Source organism: Piliocolobus tephrosceles, chromosome 8 (assembly GCF_002776525.5).
Source record: "Piliocolobus tephrosceles isolate RC106 chromosome 8, ASM277652v3, whole genome shotgun sequence".
NCBI lineage: Eukaryota > Metazoa > Chordata > Mammalia > Primates > Cercopithecidae > Piliocolobus > Piliocolobus tephrosceles.
Genome location: NC_045441.1, coordinates 51,811,319 through 51,828,589, shown reverse-complemented (window position 1 = coordinate 51,828,589; position 17,271 = coordinate 51,811,319). Strand labels below are relative to the sequence as shown.

The following is a 17,271-nucleotide window of genomic DNA, read 5'->3' as shown; positions in this document are numbered from 1 at the left end:
ACAACTGCCTAATGACGTTTGTGTCTTAATTCCTAGAATATGTTAGGTTACAGGGCAAAAGAGAATTCAGGTTGCAGATGGAATTAAAGTTGCTAATCAACTGGCCTTAAAATGGGGAGACTATCCTGGATTATCCAGGTGGCCCAAATGTCATCCTAAGAGTCCTTTTAGAAGACAGAGGTAGAAGACAAGAGTCAGAGAAGGAAACATGACCATGGAGATTATGTGATGTGAGAAGGATTCAGGCTGCCTTTGTAGGCTTTGAAGCTGGAGAAAGGAACCATGAGCCAAGGAACGTGAACAGCCTCTAGATACTGCAAGAGGCAAGAAAAGAGATTCTCCCTTAGAGCCTCCAGAAGTACCACAACCCTACTGGTCCTGGATTTCAGCCCAGGGAGACTCATGTCAGACTTCTGACCTGCAGAATTGTGAAATAAAATGTGCGTTGTTTTAAGACACTAAGTTTGTGGCAATTTGTTATAGCAGCAAGAGAAAACTAATATAAACAGGTTACTGCAGATAAATGACTGCATTCAATGGCATCAATAGATATGATATAAAAAATGCACACACACAGAATGTTTCTGCAAGGCATAAAGTTTAAGAGACTGAAGGCCCATTATCCACCCTCCTCCATCCCGCTCTGTGCCCTGTTAGGCAGACCTCTATGGGCTAAACTACCTGACTCCACCTGGCTCCCAGTTGGGCTCTACCCATGGGAGGCACCAGCAAGAGACTGGAGGGTGCTCAGGCTCCAGTGCTGACCTTGCACTTGTATGACCCTCGGGGTGAGTGTCTCCTTACATTGTACGCTCTAGGCATCTCGCTTGCCTCACTCGGCAGGAACAATGACGAAGAAATAAGAAGCCCTCTCTAGGGTCCAAGAAAGCCTTCTAGAGAAGACGACAGGCTGACGGCTACTGTGAGCCCAACCACAAAGGATCTGGAATTCTTCACCATTTCTGACATGCCCCAACCTGACCACACCCCACCACAGGCTGCTTTGGGGTGAACTATGTCAAGAGGCCATGTAGTTGAGAAAGCAGGAAAGAAAAGTCAAGAAAATATAATTCAATAGTAACCAAGAGAAACAATGTAACTTGAAAACAACCCTGGATTAAGCAATTTACTCAGTTACTATAGATGCAACCCAGCTATATGCAAATCAATGCAAATATAAACAACATCCTCCATAGGGATAGCTTTTTCTTTGCTTTCTCTAGCCTCTAAAACAAATCCAATTTAGAGGATGAAAATAGAAAATCACTCTGCAGTGGAATAAGATTTGTTTATGCATCTCAGCACTTCTACCAATATCCGCAACAGCACCCCTAAGCTAAAAGTGTCTTGTTCATACAGAAGAAAGGCATGATTTAGAGGTGAACTACATAGGATTGGTGAAGTAGAAAAGCATACCTACCTCTGTCTATAAAGACTTGGAAAAGTGATGGCCTTTCCTGCCAGAAGCCTTCCTATATCAGCAATCTTCCTACTCTTTTTCTGAGTGTCTGAGTTCAGTTCTGTCTCCTCTGTGGCCCCACAGCACAGAATATGCTCAATAAGTGGATATTGAGTGCATGAAGGAGTCCACAGACAGGGCAGTCATACAAGACCATGGCTGACTAGATATAAATATACTTTGCCATGCATTACCTGTTAACTTCAGAAATCTCCCTACTTCTTATCCTCCTTGGGCACCCCCCACCCATTTCTGACCTAAGTATTTTTAGAACAAAAATACGACAAACCGATATGTGGCAGGAAGAAGGCGGTAGTATTAACACTCCAAATGAGGCTGCAAGAAATTTAGAAGCTAGACACTTCCCACTCCCGCCAAAAACATTTGTTTCCTGTCCATAAATAGGAACACCTTGCCGATTTGCTTATTTTGAGAAAAAAAAAAAAAATCTTATTTTTAGTAAACATCTACAAGATTTTTTTTAAAGACTTGTAGGTCAGTAGGCTAACATTTCTACCCTCAAACGGCAAGGCAGCTCTTGAACACTGGTGTTCTTTCTGTTGGGCGTCTACCTGAGCCGGGAAGAACCAGAAGAAGAGGTTGCTGTTGTAAGTCTCATTCACGGTGAGGAAGCCGGTAAAACTCTTCACATTCAGTCCTAGGAAAGGACTGACCAAACTCAATTCTTTTCCTAGTGGGAGGGAAAAAAAAAATTTACCCAAGGATTACAGCAAACAACAATAACAACAACAAAAATGTGAGCCATCTATCTCAGTCTGGATGAAATGGAGTGATTAGATAAGCTAAAAGGGGATTGGTATGAAAGGCAGTTCCTTCAACAAATTCCAGCCGGCCCCTGGCCAATCCCACAGAGTCCACATTCACAATTTAGCCAAGGATATGTGAAAGTTTTAAGTCTTTGGGGAGGGGTGCCCAAATATATTTTATAAGTTGTGATAAGGGTTTTTTTTTTAAAGTTCTTTTAAAAAGAAGAAAACAAAATCTCCTATCATCACACCTTGCATAAACCAAGGTGTTCACCCTGGGCCACATGGAAAGGAGCAGGATAAAGTAAACTGACCTGAAACAGTGGGGTGCAAGAGTAACAATGTGGTGAAGCAGCTCTCGGCCTCACCCCAAGGAGGCCTGTGTCCTTCACGATCTTGTTTTCATGAAGGCAAAAAGGCTCTGGAGGACTAATTGTTAGCATCTCTTCCCAGCTCAGCATTTAGAGACAACATTGATAGGATAAAATAAGCCAAGGTGACAATATTTACACTCAAGGGAACAGATGCTATAAGTCAGGGTCCTGACTCCAAGGGCTGGTTGCTAAACTTTTACCAGCACACTGCTGTTTTGGGACCACTAGTTCCTCTTTTAAAAGAGGCATGCCTCTTAGCCGAGCATGGTGGCAGTGCTTGTAGTCCCAGCAACTCGGGAAGCTGAGGTGGGAGGATCACTTGAGCCCAGGAGGTCAAGTGATCATGCCACTGTACTCCAGCCTGGATGACACAGCAAGACCCTGTCTCAAACACAAACATATATATAGGCATGCCTCTCAAAAGGAAAACCTCTCATCTAGACCACACGGTTCCTTTGCTGATCCTAGCCCTCCTATTGACCAGCTGGTGGCCCTCTGTACAGGTATTTAACCTCCCTGTACTTCAGTTTCTCCTCTGTGGAAGATGGACTGCCCGTGGGCCACCTGGATTAAAAGAGCCCCACATGTAAAACCTATAGAAAGAAGCTGGCAGGTGGGGAGCAGAATTACTGTTGCTATCTGTGAAATGCACCTGCTGATTAGGAACAGGGAGCACCTCTCAGCAGAGGAGGTCGTGGGGACAAAGGAAATGTCTCAATAGGTGGTCCTTGAGGGTCCTGTTAGGCCAACACAATAGGAGAGTATGGGTTTCCTAGCCTGACAGACCTGGGTTTGGAATCCTAACTAGATTAGGACTCCCCAGCAAGTTGTTCCATCTCTCTGAGCCTCTTTCCTTTTATGCAAAATATAAATACTGATTCTGCTACCCCGGGCTTTCTGTGAGGATCAAAAAACAAAAATGCATACGAACCCTTAGCCTAGCACTACATATAAAATAAGGGTTCAGTCAATCGGAAGCAAAAGTTATAATTAGCCTTTGGCCACTCCAAGTGAAGTCTAGAAGAATTTCCCTTTTCTGGCTCAGCCTGGTGCTCTCAGGGAAGTTTGCTTAATGCAACCTCTGTAGGTCTTCCCATTCTGTTCCCAGTGAGGTCTATCCCTCCTCCATCAGAAAAAAAGGCAAAGAAAAAGAGACAGAGGGGTGGATCTTATGAGAAAGAAAAGGGAGGTGTTAGGGGAAAGTAGTTTTTGCGCTCCTCCCCTCCCACTCTTCCCACCATCTGTCTTTTTTCTTCTCCCCTTCTTCACTTCCACTCTTAATTAGCCCACAGAAAGATCACCCTCCAGGGCTGGGCAGCCTTTAAAATGCTTTTGAAATATTTTTAGCAAAACTATTAATCTTCTCAAAAGCAAACGGAGATACTACCCCCCTCCCCACTCCCCCAAAAAAAGGAGAGGAGAGAAGTAAAAACTGTGGATCGGAAATGAGTGAGATGTGGACTGCAGAGAGGTAAATGGGAAGAAGAGGATTTGAGAAAGAAGACAGAAAAAAATGAGAAAGGTCAAAGTATAATGAGAAAAAGAGAAAATATATAATAGAAAGGAGCTGGGAGGGAATGGAACAGAGGAGAGGATGATTAAATCAATCTATCTCTCCCAAGATCAGCACCCCACAGGGTCCACGGACTGCTCTCAAATGATTCAGATGTTCACTCATCCCTCCCTTCCCAAGGATGCCAAAGTAGCTTCTCTGCTACCTTGTACTTGAGTATATTTCAGACCTTTCCTCCTAGGTCCGGAGGTTGGGAAGTGGGGAGTTTGTCTTATTTAACTTTGCATACTTTGGGACTTGGCATGCTGATTTACACACCTAAGACATTCAATAAATATTTTAATGAATGAATGTTAACAAATGAATGGATGAACGAGTCAACGAATGAACTAAAACAAGCCCCACTGACAATGCACTAAGACTAGCTCATTTCTATAAAAACCTAAGGCAGACCTTGTTAAGAGATCTAAAGAAATTTAGAACTTTTCTCTAGCCCATAAAAAAAGTTTTGCTCTGTTTCAAATTTTAAATTTCCACTAACTAAATCCCAGTAAAATAATAAAAAATGTCATCAACTAAAATGACTTTTTATATTTTCAAATGTCCTGTGCATCCTATTAATGTAATGTGGAAAACAAACTCCCAAGGTGGAGGGGTTTCTATCTTTCTGGCACCATGACTCACAATCCAAATGTTTAGAACAGTTTTAAAAAGGAAAAGGTTCTCTTTGAAGTGATTTTACTTCCTCCTTGTTTTTTACTGCTGCTACCAGTGTTTGTGATATTAACACTTTCAAAAACATTGGAGTGTGACCAACAAAGGGCTTGAACCAGCTAATCAGCATGCATATCAGATTCACAAACACTCAAGTTATCAGCGGTGTGGACACACAATACCAGATCATAAGTAACGATAAATTAGGACCTAGTAGTAAAATAGTATTTAAAGTGTGAAAATGCAGTGTTTATAAACAAGCTAAAATGTGTTTCCTACATTCAATTTGTTTCAGGGAGTAAAGATTTATTCTAGCTTCAGAGAAAGTAAACATGCAATTACAATTACACAAAACTAAGCCAGTTAATTGGGGATTTAAAAAATAAAAATTTCCCTTGTTTTTTTTGTGAGCTACTGTTTATCTCGAAAATGTTCCATTGCAATAATAAGACTCACATTCCTAGGGTTTTGACAGACTGCATAAACAAAAGGGATTTAGGGGAGTGAGTTGACCATCTGTCCAGAGCTTCCTGAACTTTCAGCAAAGCGGATGAATAAAATTATCCTTAATTATGTTGTCAGGGCTACATTTGAATACCCAGATGTAACAGATTTTGAATCAGCCACTTAAAATTCTGTTCAAAGAATCTGACTGTGTAGCGTAACTTCAGGAAGTGATATTATACACAGATTTACTATTTTAAATGTTGTCAATCATCAGATGAAGATCTACCAATCTTGACATAGAGGGTGGAAGATAAAACTACTTCCCTTGGAATCTTTCTCGGCTGCTACCAGTACCCATAACTGAGGAATACTTATAGGCAAGAAAGACAGGAACAGAAGGGATGTCAACAGTCTCTCAGATGGATTTCTCTGTATTCCTTTTACTTGGTTCCACCAGATGTATGATACAGATACACCATGGTCACTTTCACTTAATGCCTTTGTTTAAGCTGCTTCTCTCCTTGGTATGCACAGACCTTTCGCTATTTACATAAATCTTACCCAACACTCTGAAGTCCACAGCTGATCGTACAGCATAGTGGTTCATATCATGGGCTCCGGGGTTGGCCAGTATAGGGTTTAATTCAGAGCTGCTCATACAGCATAGTGGTTCATACCACGGGCCCTGGGGTTAGCCAATACAGGTTTTAATTCCAGCTCTGCCACTTACTAGTTTTATGGCCCTAGGCAAGATATTTGATTTCTCTGGGCCTCAGTGTTCTCATTTGTAAAATGGGAACAATGCTTATGGATTTTTCATTAGGGCTGCTCTGAGAACTAAATGAGCTAATGGATGTAAAGCACAATGCCTGGCACATGGTTGGTACCCAAATTTAAATTCCATACATATTTATACATACATGTATAGGTACTATGCTAGGTAGTAGGGATATAATGACTAAATGTTAGCTACTTACTATTTTTACTACAACTACTACAGCTCTAGTATTTTCTCCCTAGATTATGCCAACCGACAGGCATAGGTTCCTTCTCCGAATCTCCAGTGCACTCACTTCAAATGTAATACTTTAGTATGTTAGTATGCACTACCCAATTCCTTAATTGTTTTGTGTGTATGCATCCGGTCACTTTAGAAGAACACTTTAGAAGCTTATGAAACAAACAGAACTAAATTATAGTAGGCAAATCACAGAGTAGAAGTCAGAAGATTTGGGTCCTAAACCCATCTCTGCTACCCAACTCTATTGCACACATCCCGTTGGGCAACTCGGGTAAAGTATTTCAGTCTCAATTTCCTCATATGTGGATTGGTAGAATTTGGTTATAACAATTACTTAACTCCTTTTCAACCCTACAATAAATGCTTTATTTGATTTACTGTTAATGAACATAAATCTAAGCCATCAGAATTCACTTGTTGAGGAAGCTGAAATACATGCATGTAATCCAATTTGGAGGGTTTGAGTCAATGATACTTTGCCTCTTCACACGCATCTTAATAGTATCAGCCCATACAGTGGGGCAGCCATCTTCCCATGACTTCTCTATGTGAGGTAAAAATCAGTCCTTTTTAAAATACACTAAACACATTATCAAAGTTTTTCATCTTTCCTTAGAAAAGAGATGGTGAAACTTGAAGCCAATGTGTATTTCAGAAAAAGACATATGAACAGCACTTACACATACCCTTGAAATATAAGAATGTCTTCGTGTAAAACAAAAACCAAAAACAATGACATCCTATTGGCTGTGAGAATACTTCGAATGAATAAAATTTGCTCTATTTTAAACTTCTTTGTAGAGTATTTAGATTTGCTTTTGATCTTTAAAATGATCATTTGTGTAAAATTTCCAGTGTTCTTCTTCATTCCCATCACATCTGCCAAGCTGCCAGCTTCACAGGCACCATCTCTGCCTTTCCACCTGTGACAAGCGACAAACTTGGGGCTCCTGTGTGCCAGATCCCTGTCTCTCACCTTCTTAAACACAGTCTCCAACAATGGTTCCCCAAACCAAACCAACTCCCCACTCATCATTTCCATCAGCAAACAAACATTCTCTCCTATTCTGTTGAAGACCCTTCCTGGACCCCAGTGCTCCCTCCAGCCACTACGCCATTTCTCTGCTGCTTTTTGCAAACAGCTCATCAGAAGAGCTACCTGTCTACTATTTTATAGCTCAGGAACCTACTGAAGTCCAGAAAGTTGAAATCATTTACCCGCACAGTGATTAAGCACAAAGAAGCATTAAGAGCAGATACAGGGCCAGAGGCAGTGGCTCACACCTATAATCCCAGCATTTTGGGAGGCCGAGGCAGGTGGATGACTTGAGGTTAGGAGTTCGAGACAAGCTTGGCCAACAAGGCGAAACCCCATCTCTACTAAAAATATAAAAATTAGCCGAGCGTGGTAGCGCACGCCTGTAATTCCAGCTACTCAGGAGGCTGAGGCAAGAGAATTGCTTGAACCCAGGAGGCGGAGGGTGCAGTGAGCCGAGGCTGCACCACTGCACTCCAGCCTGGCAACAGAGCAAGATTCCATCTCCAAAAAAAAAAAAAAGAGCAGATGCAGGTTATAAATTTTAGTCTCTGATAACACTAAGTGATATATATTTTCCTATTAGTAATAATAATAGGAAAACCTACAATCTCTAAATAAAGCCATTTGCAAACACTCATATTTGGAGAACAATTTATAGAGTACAAAAAAATTTCATGTGCCTTATCTCGTTGGATTTTCATAATATCTCTGCAAGTTGGGCAAGTTGTTAAATCTCCATCTTATCTTAATGAGAAGACTAAGGCCTAGACTTGCTGGATAAGGGGGCACAGCAGGGAGGCTGCAGTGAGGCTGTCTGAGTATGAAGCCTACACACCAGCTGGTATCTGCGTGAACTCTGGCTAGTAGTTCAATCTCTGTGTTGGTTTCACATGTATAAAATGGGTCCAACTCCCTGGGATGCTGACATGTTTAAATAAGTTCATGCAGAAAGCTTGGAACCAGTGATTGACTTGTGGTAAGTTTTAAGGATAGTATTAGCATTAAGTGCTCACTGCGGGACAGGCACTCTACTACTCTTATAAATAAAATGCTGCAACTCAACCACACAGGTAATTCAGCCCTGGCTAATTCTCATTTTAGCTAAAAACTTAGATAACATATGACATCAAGTCATTAATATTTGAAATAGGCCAGGTGCGGTGGCTCATGCCTGTAATCCCAGCACTTCTGAAGGCTGAGGAGGGCGGATCACCAAAGGTTAGGAGTTCAAAACTAGCCTGGCCAACATGGTGAAATCCCGTCTCTACTAAAAATACAAAAATTAGGGTCGGGCGCGGTGGCTCAAGCCTGTAATCCCAGCACTTTGGGAGGCCGAGACGGGCGGATCACCAGGTCAGGAGATCGAGACCATCCTGGCTAACAAGGTGAAACCCCGTCTGTACTAAAAAATACAAAAAACTAGCCGGGCGAGGTGGCGGGCGTCTGTAGTCCCAGCTACTCGGGAGGCTGAGGCAGGAGAATGGCGTAAACCCGGGAGACAGAGCTTGCAGTGAGCTGAGATCAGGCCACTGCACTCCAGCCTGGGTGACAGAGCGAGACTCCGTCTCAAAAAAAAAAAAAAAAAAAAAATTAGACAGGCGTGGTGGTAGGCACCTGTAATCCCAGCAACTTGGGAGGCTGAGGCAGGAGAATCACTTGAGCCCGGGAGGCAGAAGTTGCAGTGAGCAGAGAATGCACTACTGCACTCCAGCCTGGGTGACAGAGAAAGACTCTGTCTCAAACAAACAAATAAACAAACATATATATTTGAAATAAAACAACTGAGTAAAAATACTGAAGTACATTTTGCATCCTATGGGTTGTTTTAAGAAAAACTATTGGCCAGGCGTGGTGGCTAACAACTGTAATCCCAGCACTTTGGGAGGCCGAGGTGGGCGAATCATGAGGTCAAGAGATCGAGACCATCCTGGCCAATATAGTGAAACCCCATCTCTACTAAAAATACAAAACTTAGCTGGGCATGGTGGCATGTGCCTACAATCCCAGCTACATGGGAGGCTGAGGCAGGAGAATTGCCTGAACCCGGGAGGCAGAGCTTGCAGTGAGCCGAGATCACACCACTGCCCTCCAGCCTAGTAACAGAGTGAGACTTCGTCTCAAAAAAAAAAAAAAAAAAAAAAAGAAAAACTGTTGAATTCATGCCAGCGTTCTCTGATTTAATAAAACTTACTTACCTTTTTGGATCTTCCCAGCTTCAATGTAAGGGGTGAGAAACAACGGCTGTCCTGAGTCTCCCTTAGGTGGCATGGAAACACTTCTGTATAGGGAGCGAAACAGCCCATCACAGGGGCCAGGCGTCAACAGGACCAGCGAAACAATCACCTTCCACATGGCACCAACCATCTCTCAGGGTCTAGGATAAAAACAGCATTCCAAAAATGAATCAAAAGAGTAAATGTTTACCTGGCCCTTTTACATGCAAGAAATTCATTTATTTACTTAAAAACATTATTGTGTATAAAGGCCCTCTGCAAGGACCTTGGATAGCACCATAAATAAGCACACCCAATCCCTGCTCACCCTTAAATTCACAGGCTAATGGGAGATTCTTCAAGGGATTTACAATGTCAGTAATTTTTAAATTACTGATTTTTTTTTTTTTTAAACAGAGTCTTGCTCTGTTGCTCAAGCTAGAGTGCAGTAGCACAATCATGGCTCACTGCTGCCTTGACCTCCTGGGCTCAAGCAATCCTCCCACCTCAGCCTCCCAAAGTGCTGGGATTATAGGAGTGAACCACTGACATTTTCTAAAATGCAGTTTGGAAAGTAAACTCAGTGGAGGATTAGATAAAGCCTCAGAACAACAAGAACTCTGTAACTGACCATAAAGGGGTGGTAGAAATCACTATGCCACCACAGAAGGGCAGAGGATTGAGAGTACATTTCAGGTCGAAAGATCATAGAAAGGCCTTACCCAAGTTGGATGTGGACAAAAGGTGAATGGTTCTCAGACAGGCGGGAGAAATGGGAAAGGTATCACGGGTGGGTGGAAACAGCTTAAGCAAAGGTGAGACCTTAGGCATCCATGCACACCTTGCAGGGAAATTTCAAAGCAGCAATGGATTTCTGCTTATGTTCTCTATCTCTTATAAGCCCCCAGTTTGTATCAAAGAACAATAACAACAAAAACAAAAACAGGAAGGAAGAAAGAAAGGGGGAGGGGGGTCCTACAACTACCCTTAGGTCCCTCTCCTTATTGCTAGCTGATAAGTAAATTAAAGACATTAGGCCCCAAACCATTAGCACAAAGCTTTCCAAAGATCTTCAAATCTGATGTTTGCTTAGAATATTCATCTGAGATGATAATAGTAATGGCATAAAATTGTATAATGATTTACTTGTACATCAATATGTAAATTATACATATAGTGGGCTTTCCCATGTATTTATTTGTAGCTGATTTGAATCTCCTAATTTCACCAGTGTTAGAAAAAAATGAATGGTATTTGTTAAAGCATGGAGACAAAGACTTTATTAGGATAATGATAGGCACAGGGACCTTGCAGTCAACAGAGTCTTGCAGCAAGGGAGAGAGATTGGGCTCAACTCCAAATGCAGCACGGGCCAGTGGGAATTTATAGCTAAGGAGCAGTGTGGGGGTCAGTGGATGGCAAATTACTCAAAGGAAGCCTTGGGGTAAGGTGAATCTGGCTAAACCTAATAGGATTCTCGCTGAAGACAGGCCAGTGTGATCAGACATCACCTGGGGGATGGTGCAGGATGAGAAACCTGGTCAAACATTGAGGTGATCGGATGTTGATGCTGGTGGTTCTTGGTAAAACGACTTACCAGTGTCCTTTGCTAAAACTGGATTTTACAAGAAAGTGCACAAATGGGCCAAGCAGAAGATTCAGAAGCCTGACTAAAATTTGGCCAAGGAAAAAATCCTTGTCACCAGGAGAGTGAGGATTATTATCACCAAATTCAGATAAGGAAAACTTGAATCAAAAGAGTGTCTCATGCAAGGACATGAAAGTAGAGAAACCAGGACTTGACCCCACTCAAGGCCAGGACTAGGGAGAAATGAGGGAGGTACGGATGCAGGGTCAGAGCTCTTCTTGATCTAAAATGTTGACCATTTTTGTTATCATTAATTTTTCTCTGTATTATACAGTTTTTTAACTATTACCTTAAAATATTACTGATCTTGAGGGTTTTTTTTTTGACGCTTTATTAAGTTTTACATCTGAGGCAGTGCCTCTCTTGTCTCACTCTAATCCTGACCTTGCAAAGTAGGGAATTACGACAAGCACACCAGGGCCGTTACATGACTCTGCACTCCTGCTATTTAAGCATGATCTATGTTCTTAGCTGTAAATTCTAAATCAAATACACAAAATGAATGAGTACTCCACACACATTTCTGGATGCAAAAAGAGATACATAATTATGCAAATACAATGCCTGCTTTGGTTCAGTGCTTTAAAATGCCAAGCCATTAGAACATCTTAAAAATACAAAATTGTGTAAAAATCTTTTAACCACATGCTTATTACAACCCGATTTGGCATAACATGAAAATATTGATTACAGCAAATTTTAAAAGCTTTTCAGGCACATTTCCCCAGTAAGATAAAGGTTTATAATTATCACATGATTGAATATATAACCCTGTCATGTCTCTCAGGGTTAACTTACTAGAATTCTCCACACTTAATGTAAATAAGGTCAACCAAATCCAGTATGGAGCTAAAAAATGCTTTTGCCTATTACTGACTATAATAAAGAACAAAATGAATTTAGGAACTGAAATTAGGTTCCCAAGAAGCCCCAGGGTAATGACCTCTATGGCAATGTTAAAACATTTTTTAAAATTATGTGAACTTGTTTACACTGATGCTTTTATAGCATAGCTACTTTCAAGGGATGTCTGAAATCAACAATCTTACTCTCTAACTGGTTCAGAAAAAAAAAATATATATATATATGCAATATTAAAAAAATAATGGAAGAAGCTCTTCCAGTAGGAGGTTTTTGTTTTTTGTTTTTTGTTTTTCCTGGGGACAGAAACAAGAAACCAATCATGCTATCTAATTTCTCAATATTCCTGCTGCCAATCCCCAGCCCCCTTTAATGGAAGCCATTAATATTTAAATAACCAGGGTAGTTACAGCACTTCCCTTGTAAGCAGATGTTGACTCAAAGATGTTAAAGAATGAAAAGAGGTAAAACTGGTCCTGTTTTAATTGATATAAATCTAAAACATAAAAGTAAGAACTGGGTCAATTTAGTAGATCTCATTAACATTTAATCAAATAACTATCTGAGTCATAGTTTCCCATGTAGGTGAATTAAAGCACCGACATATTTCATTTCACAGTTCTCATTCAACAGTCAGAATTCCTGAACTGTGCTTAGCTGTTATCTCTCCTTATGAGAATGAAAGCTATTATCATAAATGGAGAAGTGGGTTTTTTAAACACCCTCTCATGTGTTTTTGCTTATCCTAAATTAGCATGAATCTTTTTATTTATTGAACAACATTTATTGAGCAATTTCTAAACCAAGAAACCTGATACTAGATAGAAGATATCTCCCACAGAAAGTTGAAAAAGAAAACTGTTAACCCTACACTTTATCATACCTACTTGAAATAATATGAAAACAGTGGTGCTATTTCCAGTTGAAACATATCATATTGAAGAATTCCAACAAAATGTTCTTCTTAATAAATGTTTAGAAACAGAACAAAATCTAGGTAAACACAATACAATATTGACAGAATCAAAGAATCTAAAGGTCAAAAGTATATCATTTGTTAAAACTGTCTCACTAAACCTTAAATATTACTGTTGAAAACCATGTGTCCAATCTATAAAGCTATTTATCCACAGTGTTCTTTAGAATAATAAAAATTGTCAATAAATAAAATTTCCAACAATAAGACATCAGATAAGTAAGTTACTATACACCAAAAAGATAAAATTATTATACATACAGCATTTAAGATGATTCTACTAAGAATGTTTTGAAAAATATAATAAAATATTATTAGGTAAAGAAAAGCAGAATATTAGATTGGATATATGGTTTTTTTTCTTATTTAATACTTCTTAATAATTTCTAAATTTTCTACAAAAATTTTGTACTCAGAAAAAATAATTTTGTTGCTTCTTTAAAAAAACAAAGTGAAGCAACTGCTAGACATGACAGAAAAAGCGCTTATTCCTTATTCCTTATTACTACCTGGGTATGACCTCTTCTGTTTCCTAGGAATAAGGTTCTATTTGCACTTCTAGAATAGCTTTTTCTTCCTCTAACATTCTGTTAAGATGTGTCCTGATCTCCTAAAGCCAAAGAATCCCAGAGACTCACAGTAAATTTTCTCTTTGGTAAATCAGAAGGCTCTACATACATGTGAGATGCTATAATAATATTTATTATCATATCTGTAATTCATTCTGCCTGGAGTACAGTTCATAATGAGAGTGCATATAGTTGGTACTAAGCAAATATTACTGAATTGATGAAACTAAATAAGGAACCACATTTTAGACTTACAAGATATTAAATGTTCATGTGGTCCAATTCCTGCATCTTCAGATTAGAAAACGTTTACCAGGGAGTAATTGACTTGATCAAGATGACAAGGCCAAGACTCAAAGCCAGAATTTACTTATGGCTCTAAATCTCATCTGCTTTCTATACTCTCCCATCTTTTTCTTTTTTTTTTTTTTTCCTTTTTGAGACAGAGTCTCGCTCTGTCACCCAGACTGGAGTGCAGTGGTGCAAACTCAGCTCACTACAACCTCCGCCTCCTGGGTTCAAGGGATTCTCTTGCTTCAGCCCCCCAAGTAGCTGGGATTACAGGTATCCACCACCACACCCAGCTAATTTTTGTATTTTTAGTAGAGACGGGGTTTCACTATGTTGACCAAGCTGACCTCAGGTTCCTGACCTCAAGTGATCCAACCGCCTCAGCCTCCCAAAGTGCTGGGATTACAGGCATAAGCCATCGCCCCCGGCCCACTCTCCCACCTTTGTTCCAGATATATTCAAATATTCTGACTCTTGCTGTCTCAATAGATAATAACAGCCTGTAATAGTCCTAAATCCTTCTTATGGATTGTTAAAGGATGTAGTAAAGAAATAAACAAATGAATAAAAAGAAACATTGGTAAGTAAATCTGTCTAGAGAAGTCTGGTTTTTAGAAACAACTCTGTAATAATCCAGGTCCTGCCGTGACTCCTCCGAGGACCTTGTGTAAGACAGTAACTTCTCTGGGTCCCACCTGATGTGCTAGAGCCAGCGCAAGAGACCTGATGGTTAAATTTTCAGGAATACTGAGAGTCAGTTGTTCAACAGAGCCACCATTAACAATTAAACTGTCATTGAAGAAGTTACATTTTAAAACATACGTTCAAAGTACTCAAAACTTATCATTTCCTAATGATTTTACTACATTTTACTATTACCTGTGATCTAGAGTTATGATTTTTGTATCTGTGTGGTAGACAGATTATACATATGATGGTTTGCTTCTGGGCATCTTTTTCCAACTATGTGTTCAGTAATCCTGTTGGTAGCTTGAAATAAACTATGGTAGGAGTATTTATACCACAGTAACCAGCAAACACCAGAAATCAGGGCTTCTTTTTCTCAGAGAGCCAATTGTTAAACATTTACCTGCACACACTGGGCTCATCTTCATTATTGGTGAAATGAGCTAGATGCTATTTTCCATTAGCTCACACTCCAATTCCAATCTACCTGACCAGCGGAAGAGACAAAAAGGGAAAATCCTGGCCAGTTCTCCCCTACCTGATCAACCGGTAACATAATCAGACTTGCAAGACCTCGAGAAAAGAAACCTGAAAATGCCACTGGAGGTGTGTGTTTTGCCAAAGAAAAACGAATCAAAAACAAAACCTGCAGGATGAGGACAAAGAAACAAAGAGCAGGTATTTAAACCAGTCTTCGGTTCTCCCCTTCACTTGTTTCCACTTCCCCACTTTACACTATCGATTACTCCAATCAAAGGATACATATCTTCCATATAATAACCATTGTAGCTGCAATTGAAATAGTTATTGCCCGGCACATTGGTTCACGCCTGTAATCCTGGCACTTTGGGAGGCCAAGGCGGGAGGATCCCTTGAGCCCAGGAATTTACTTACTTACTTACTTACTTATTTATTTATTTATTTATTTAAGGGACAGAGTCTCACTATGTTGACATCCTGGACAACACTCTTGAAGTACTCTTTTCCCAGGGAGGACACAGTCATGGCATGTAAGGTAAAGGGCAACCTTTTGCTGAAGTGGCACTGAGACACGCCTATCTCCTTCTCACAGGTTCCTCTCTGGCATCAGACGGTGGCGTCTAACCTCTCTAACAAATTAGTCACCCCTATCTCTGCCACCATATCCTTGGATGTGCAGGAAAAGGAAACTAGAGGTGTGTGGCAGGGAGAGAATGAGAAAAATCAGGAAGAGGAGAAAATAATATAATCTGACACCACAGTCTGGAGCTTTACCTTGAAATCCCACTCCAACCAGAAGGGAAATTTAACTGGGCACATGGTGGAAAGTAAAAAGTAAACATTATCCCAAAATGTTTTTCAACAGTTTTTAAATAGAAGGGCCATGCCTGTGACTAAAGGCACCATCATGATAATGATACCAGTTAATAGCAATCAATTACTGAACACTTACTATGTACAAGAAACTGTGCTGATTGCTTTATATTTTTTATTTCTAACCAGGTAGGTAAGGGTTAGAAAAAACCTGACCTTGTCATCTCATTTTATAGACGAGATACTGATCCTCAGAGAATTTAAGTGGTTTGCTCAGGTTCACAGTTAGTAAGTGGTAAAGCAAGCAACTGAGGTGTCAGGCCTGGCTCAGAACATGATACCCCAAAATAATGGCACCTTGGCATAGTGAGTATTTTAAACAGCAGGAAATTGAAAAAACAGCAGAAGCAGGAAGGCTGCTCTCTGACCTTTTCCCACCTTTTTCTCCTGAGAGCTGGCCATGAAAGAATTCTCTGACCTACTTCCCCTGAAAGTAGGTCATAAGACCCTCATTCCAGAGGGGTCCTGCCCTATACCCAGAGGGAAGGAATGTCACACCGAGGTTGAAAAGAATCTGAACAAATAGGCCTTGCTGAGTTCCCCGGTTTATTACTATTAGATCACATTCTTTTGTCCTCTAATTACACTTCTGCACAACTGTCCCTAAACACATATGGTTTTCCCTGGGTCCTTGGGGCTTCGTTTTCTAAAGGTTTCTGTGTCACTGAAAATTTATATTAAATACAACTTTTATACTTTTTTCATTTAATCTATTTTTTTTTCTTTTTATTTGTTATAGGGGTCTCAGCCATGAACCTTGTGATGGATGAGGAAAAGATATTCTTTTTCTCCCCTTACACTTTCTGGCAGCCAACTTGGAGTGGCTGAGAAACCCCACTAGTTCCGGAACCTGCAGATAAGATCCTGGGACAACTAATAAAAAGCAACGAAAGGCTAAGAGTTGTTTTTTTGTTTTTTGTTTTTTAACCAAGATCAGCTCTCTCAGATCTCTTCTTCTAGGTAAGAATTTCCTTTCCAAATTCAGATTAGCAGAAGAAAAATCATTTGTTTGCATTGTGACTCTTATGTAAATTTGATTTGGGGGTACCCATTAGCTATTGATCCTTTCCCTCCCAGGGACAGCTATCTCATTCCTGTTTCTCTCCTTTTGTTTCCTGAGAGCTTCGCTTCATGACTGGTGACAAAACTCTCTCTGGGCCCGGCATGATGGCTGATGCCTGTAATTCCAGCACTTTGGGAGGCCAAGGCAGGCAGATCACTCGAGGTCGAGTTCAAGACCAGCCTGGCCAACATGGAGAAACCCCGTCTCTACTAAAAATACAAAAATTAGCCGGGCATGGTGGCACGCACCTGTAATCCCAGCTACTCATGAGGTTGA

General features: G+C 40.4%; 1 protein-coding gene and 1 long non-coding RNA gene across 14 annotated transcripts in view; one reads left to right on the top strand and one right to left on the bottom strand.

Moving 5' to 3' along the window:
- Window positions 1-17,271, bottom strand: part of CPVL (carboxypeptidase vitellogenic like) — a 213,704-nt gene that overhangs the window by 129,076 nt on the left and 67,357 nt on the right. For 12 of the 13 annotated variants that reach the window (XM_023225954.1, XM_023225953.1, XM_031936027.1 and 9 more), the window contains 2 exons: window positions 9,530-9,708; window positions 2,032-2,150 (listed from right to left, as the gene is read on the bottom strand). In XM_023225954.1, the coding sequence (XP_023081722.1) occupies window positions 2,032-2,150; window positions 9,530-9,698 (288 nt within the window). In that variant the 5' untranslated portion in view covers window positions 9,699-9,708. The remainder of the gene's footprint in view (window positions 1-2,031; window positions 2,151-9,529; window positions 9,709-17,271) is intronic. The other variant, XM_031936033.1, reaches the window with a different exon arrangement.
- Window positions 13,658-16,830, top strand: LOC111551886. Its single transcript, XR_002734491.1, has 3 exons — window positions 13,658-13,712; window positions 14,960-15,257; window positions 16,672-16,830. It is a non-coding gene; the product is annotated as an uncharacterized LOC111551886 (long non-coding RNA).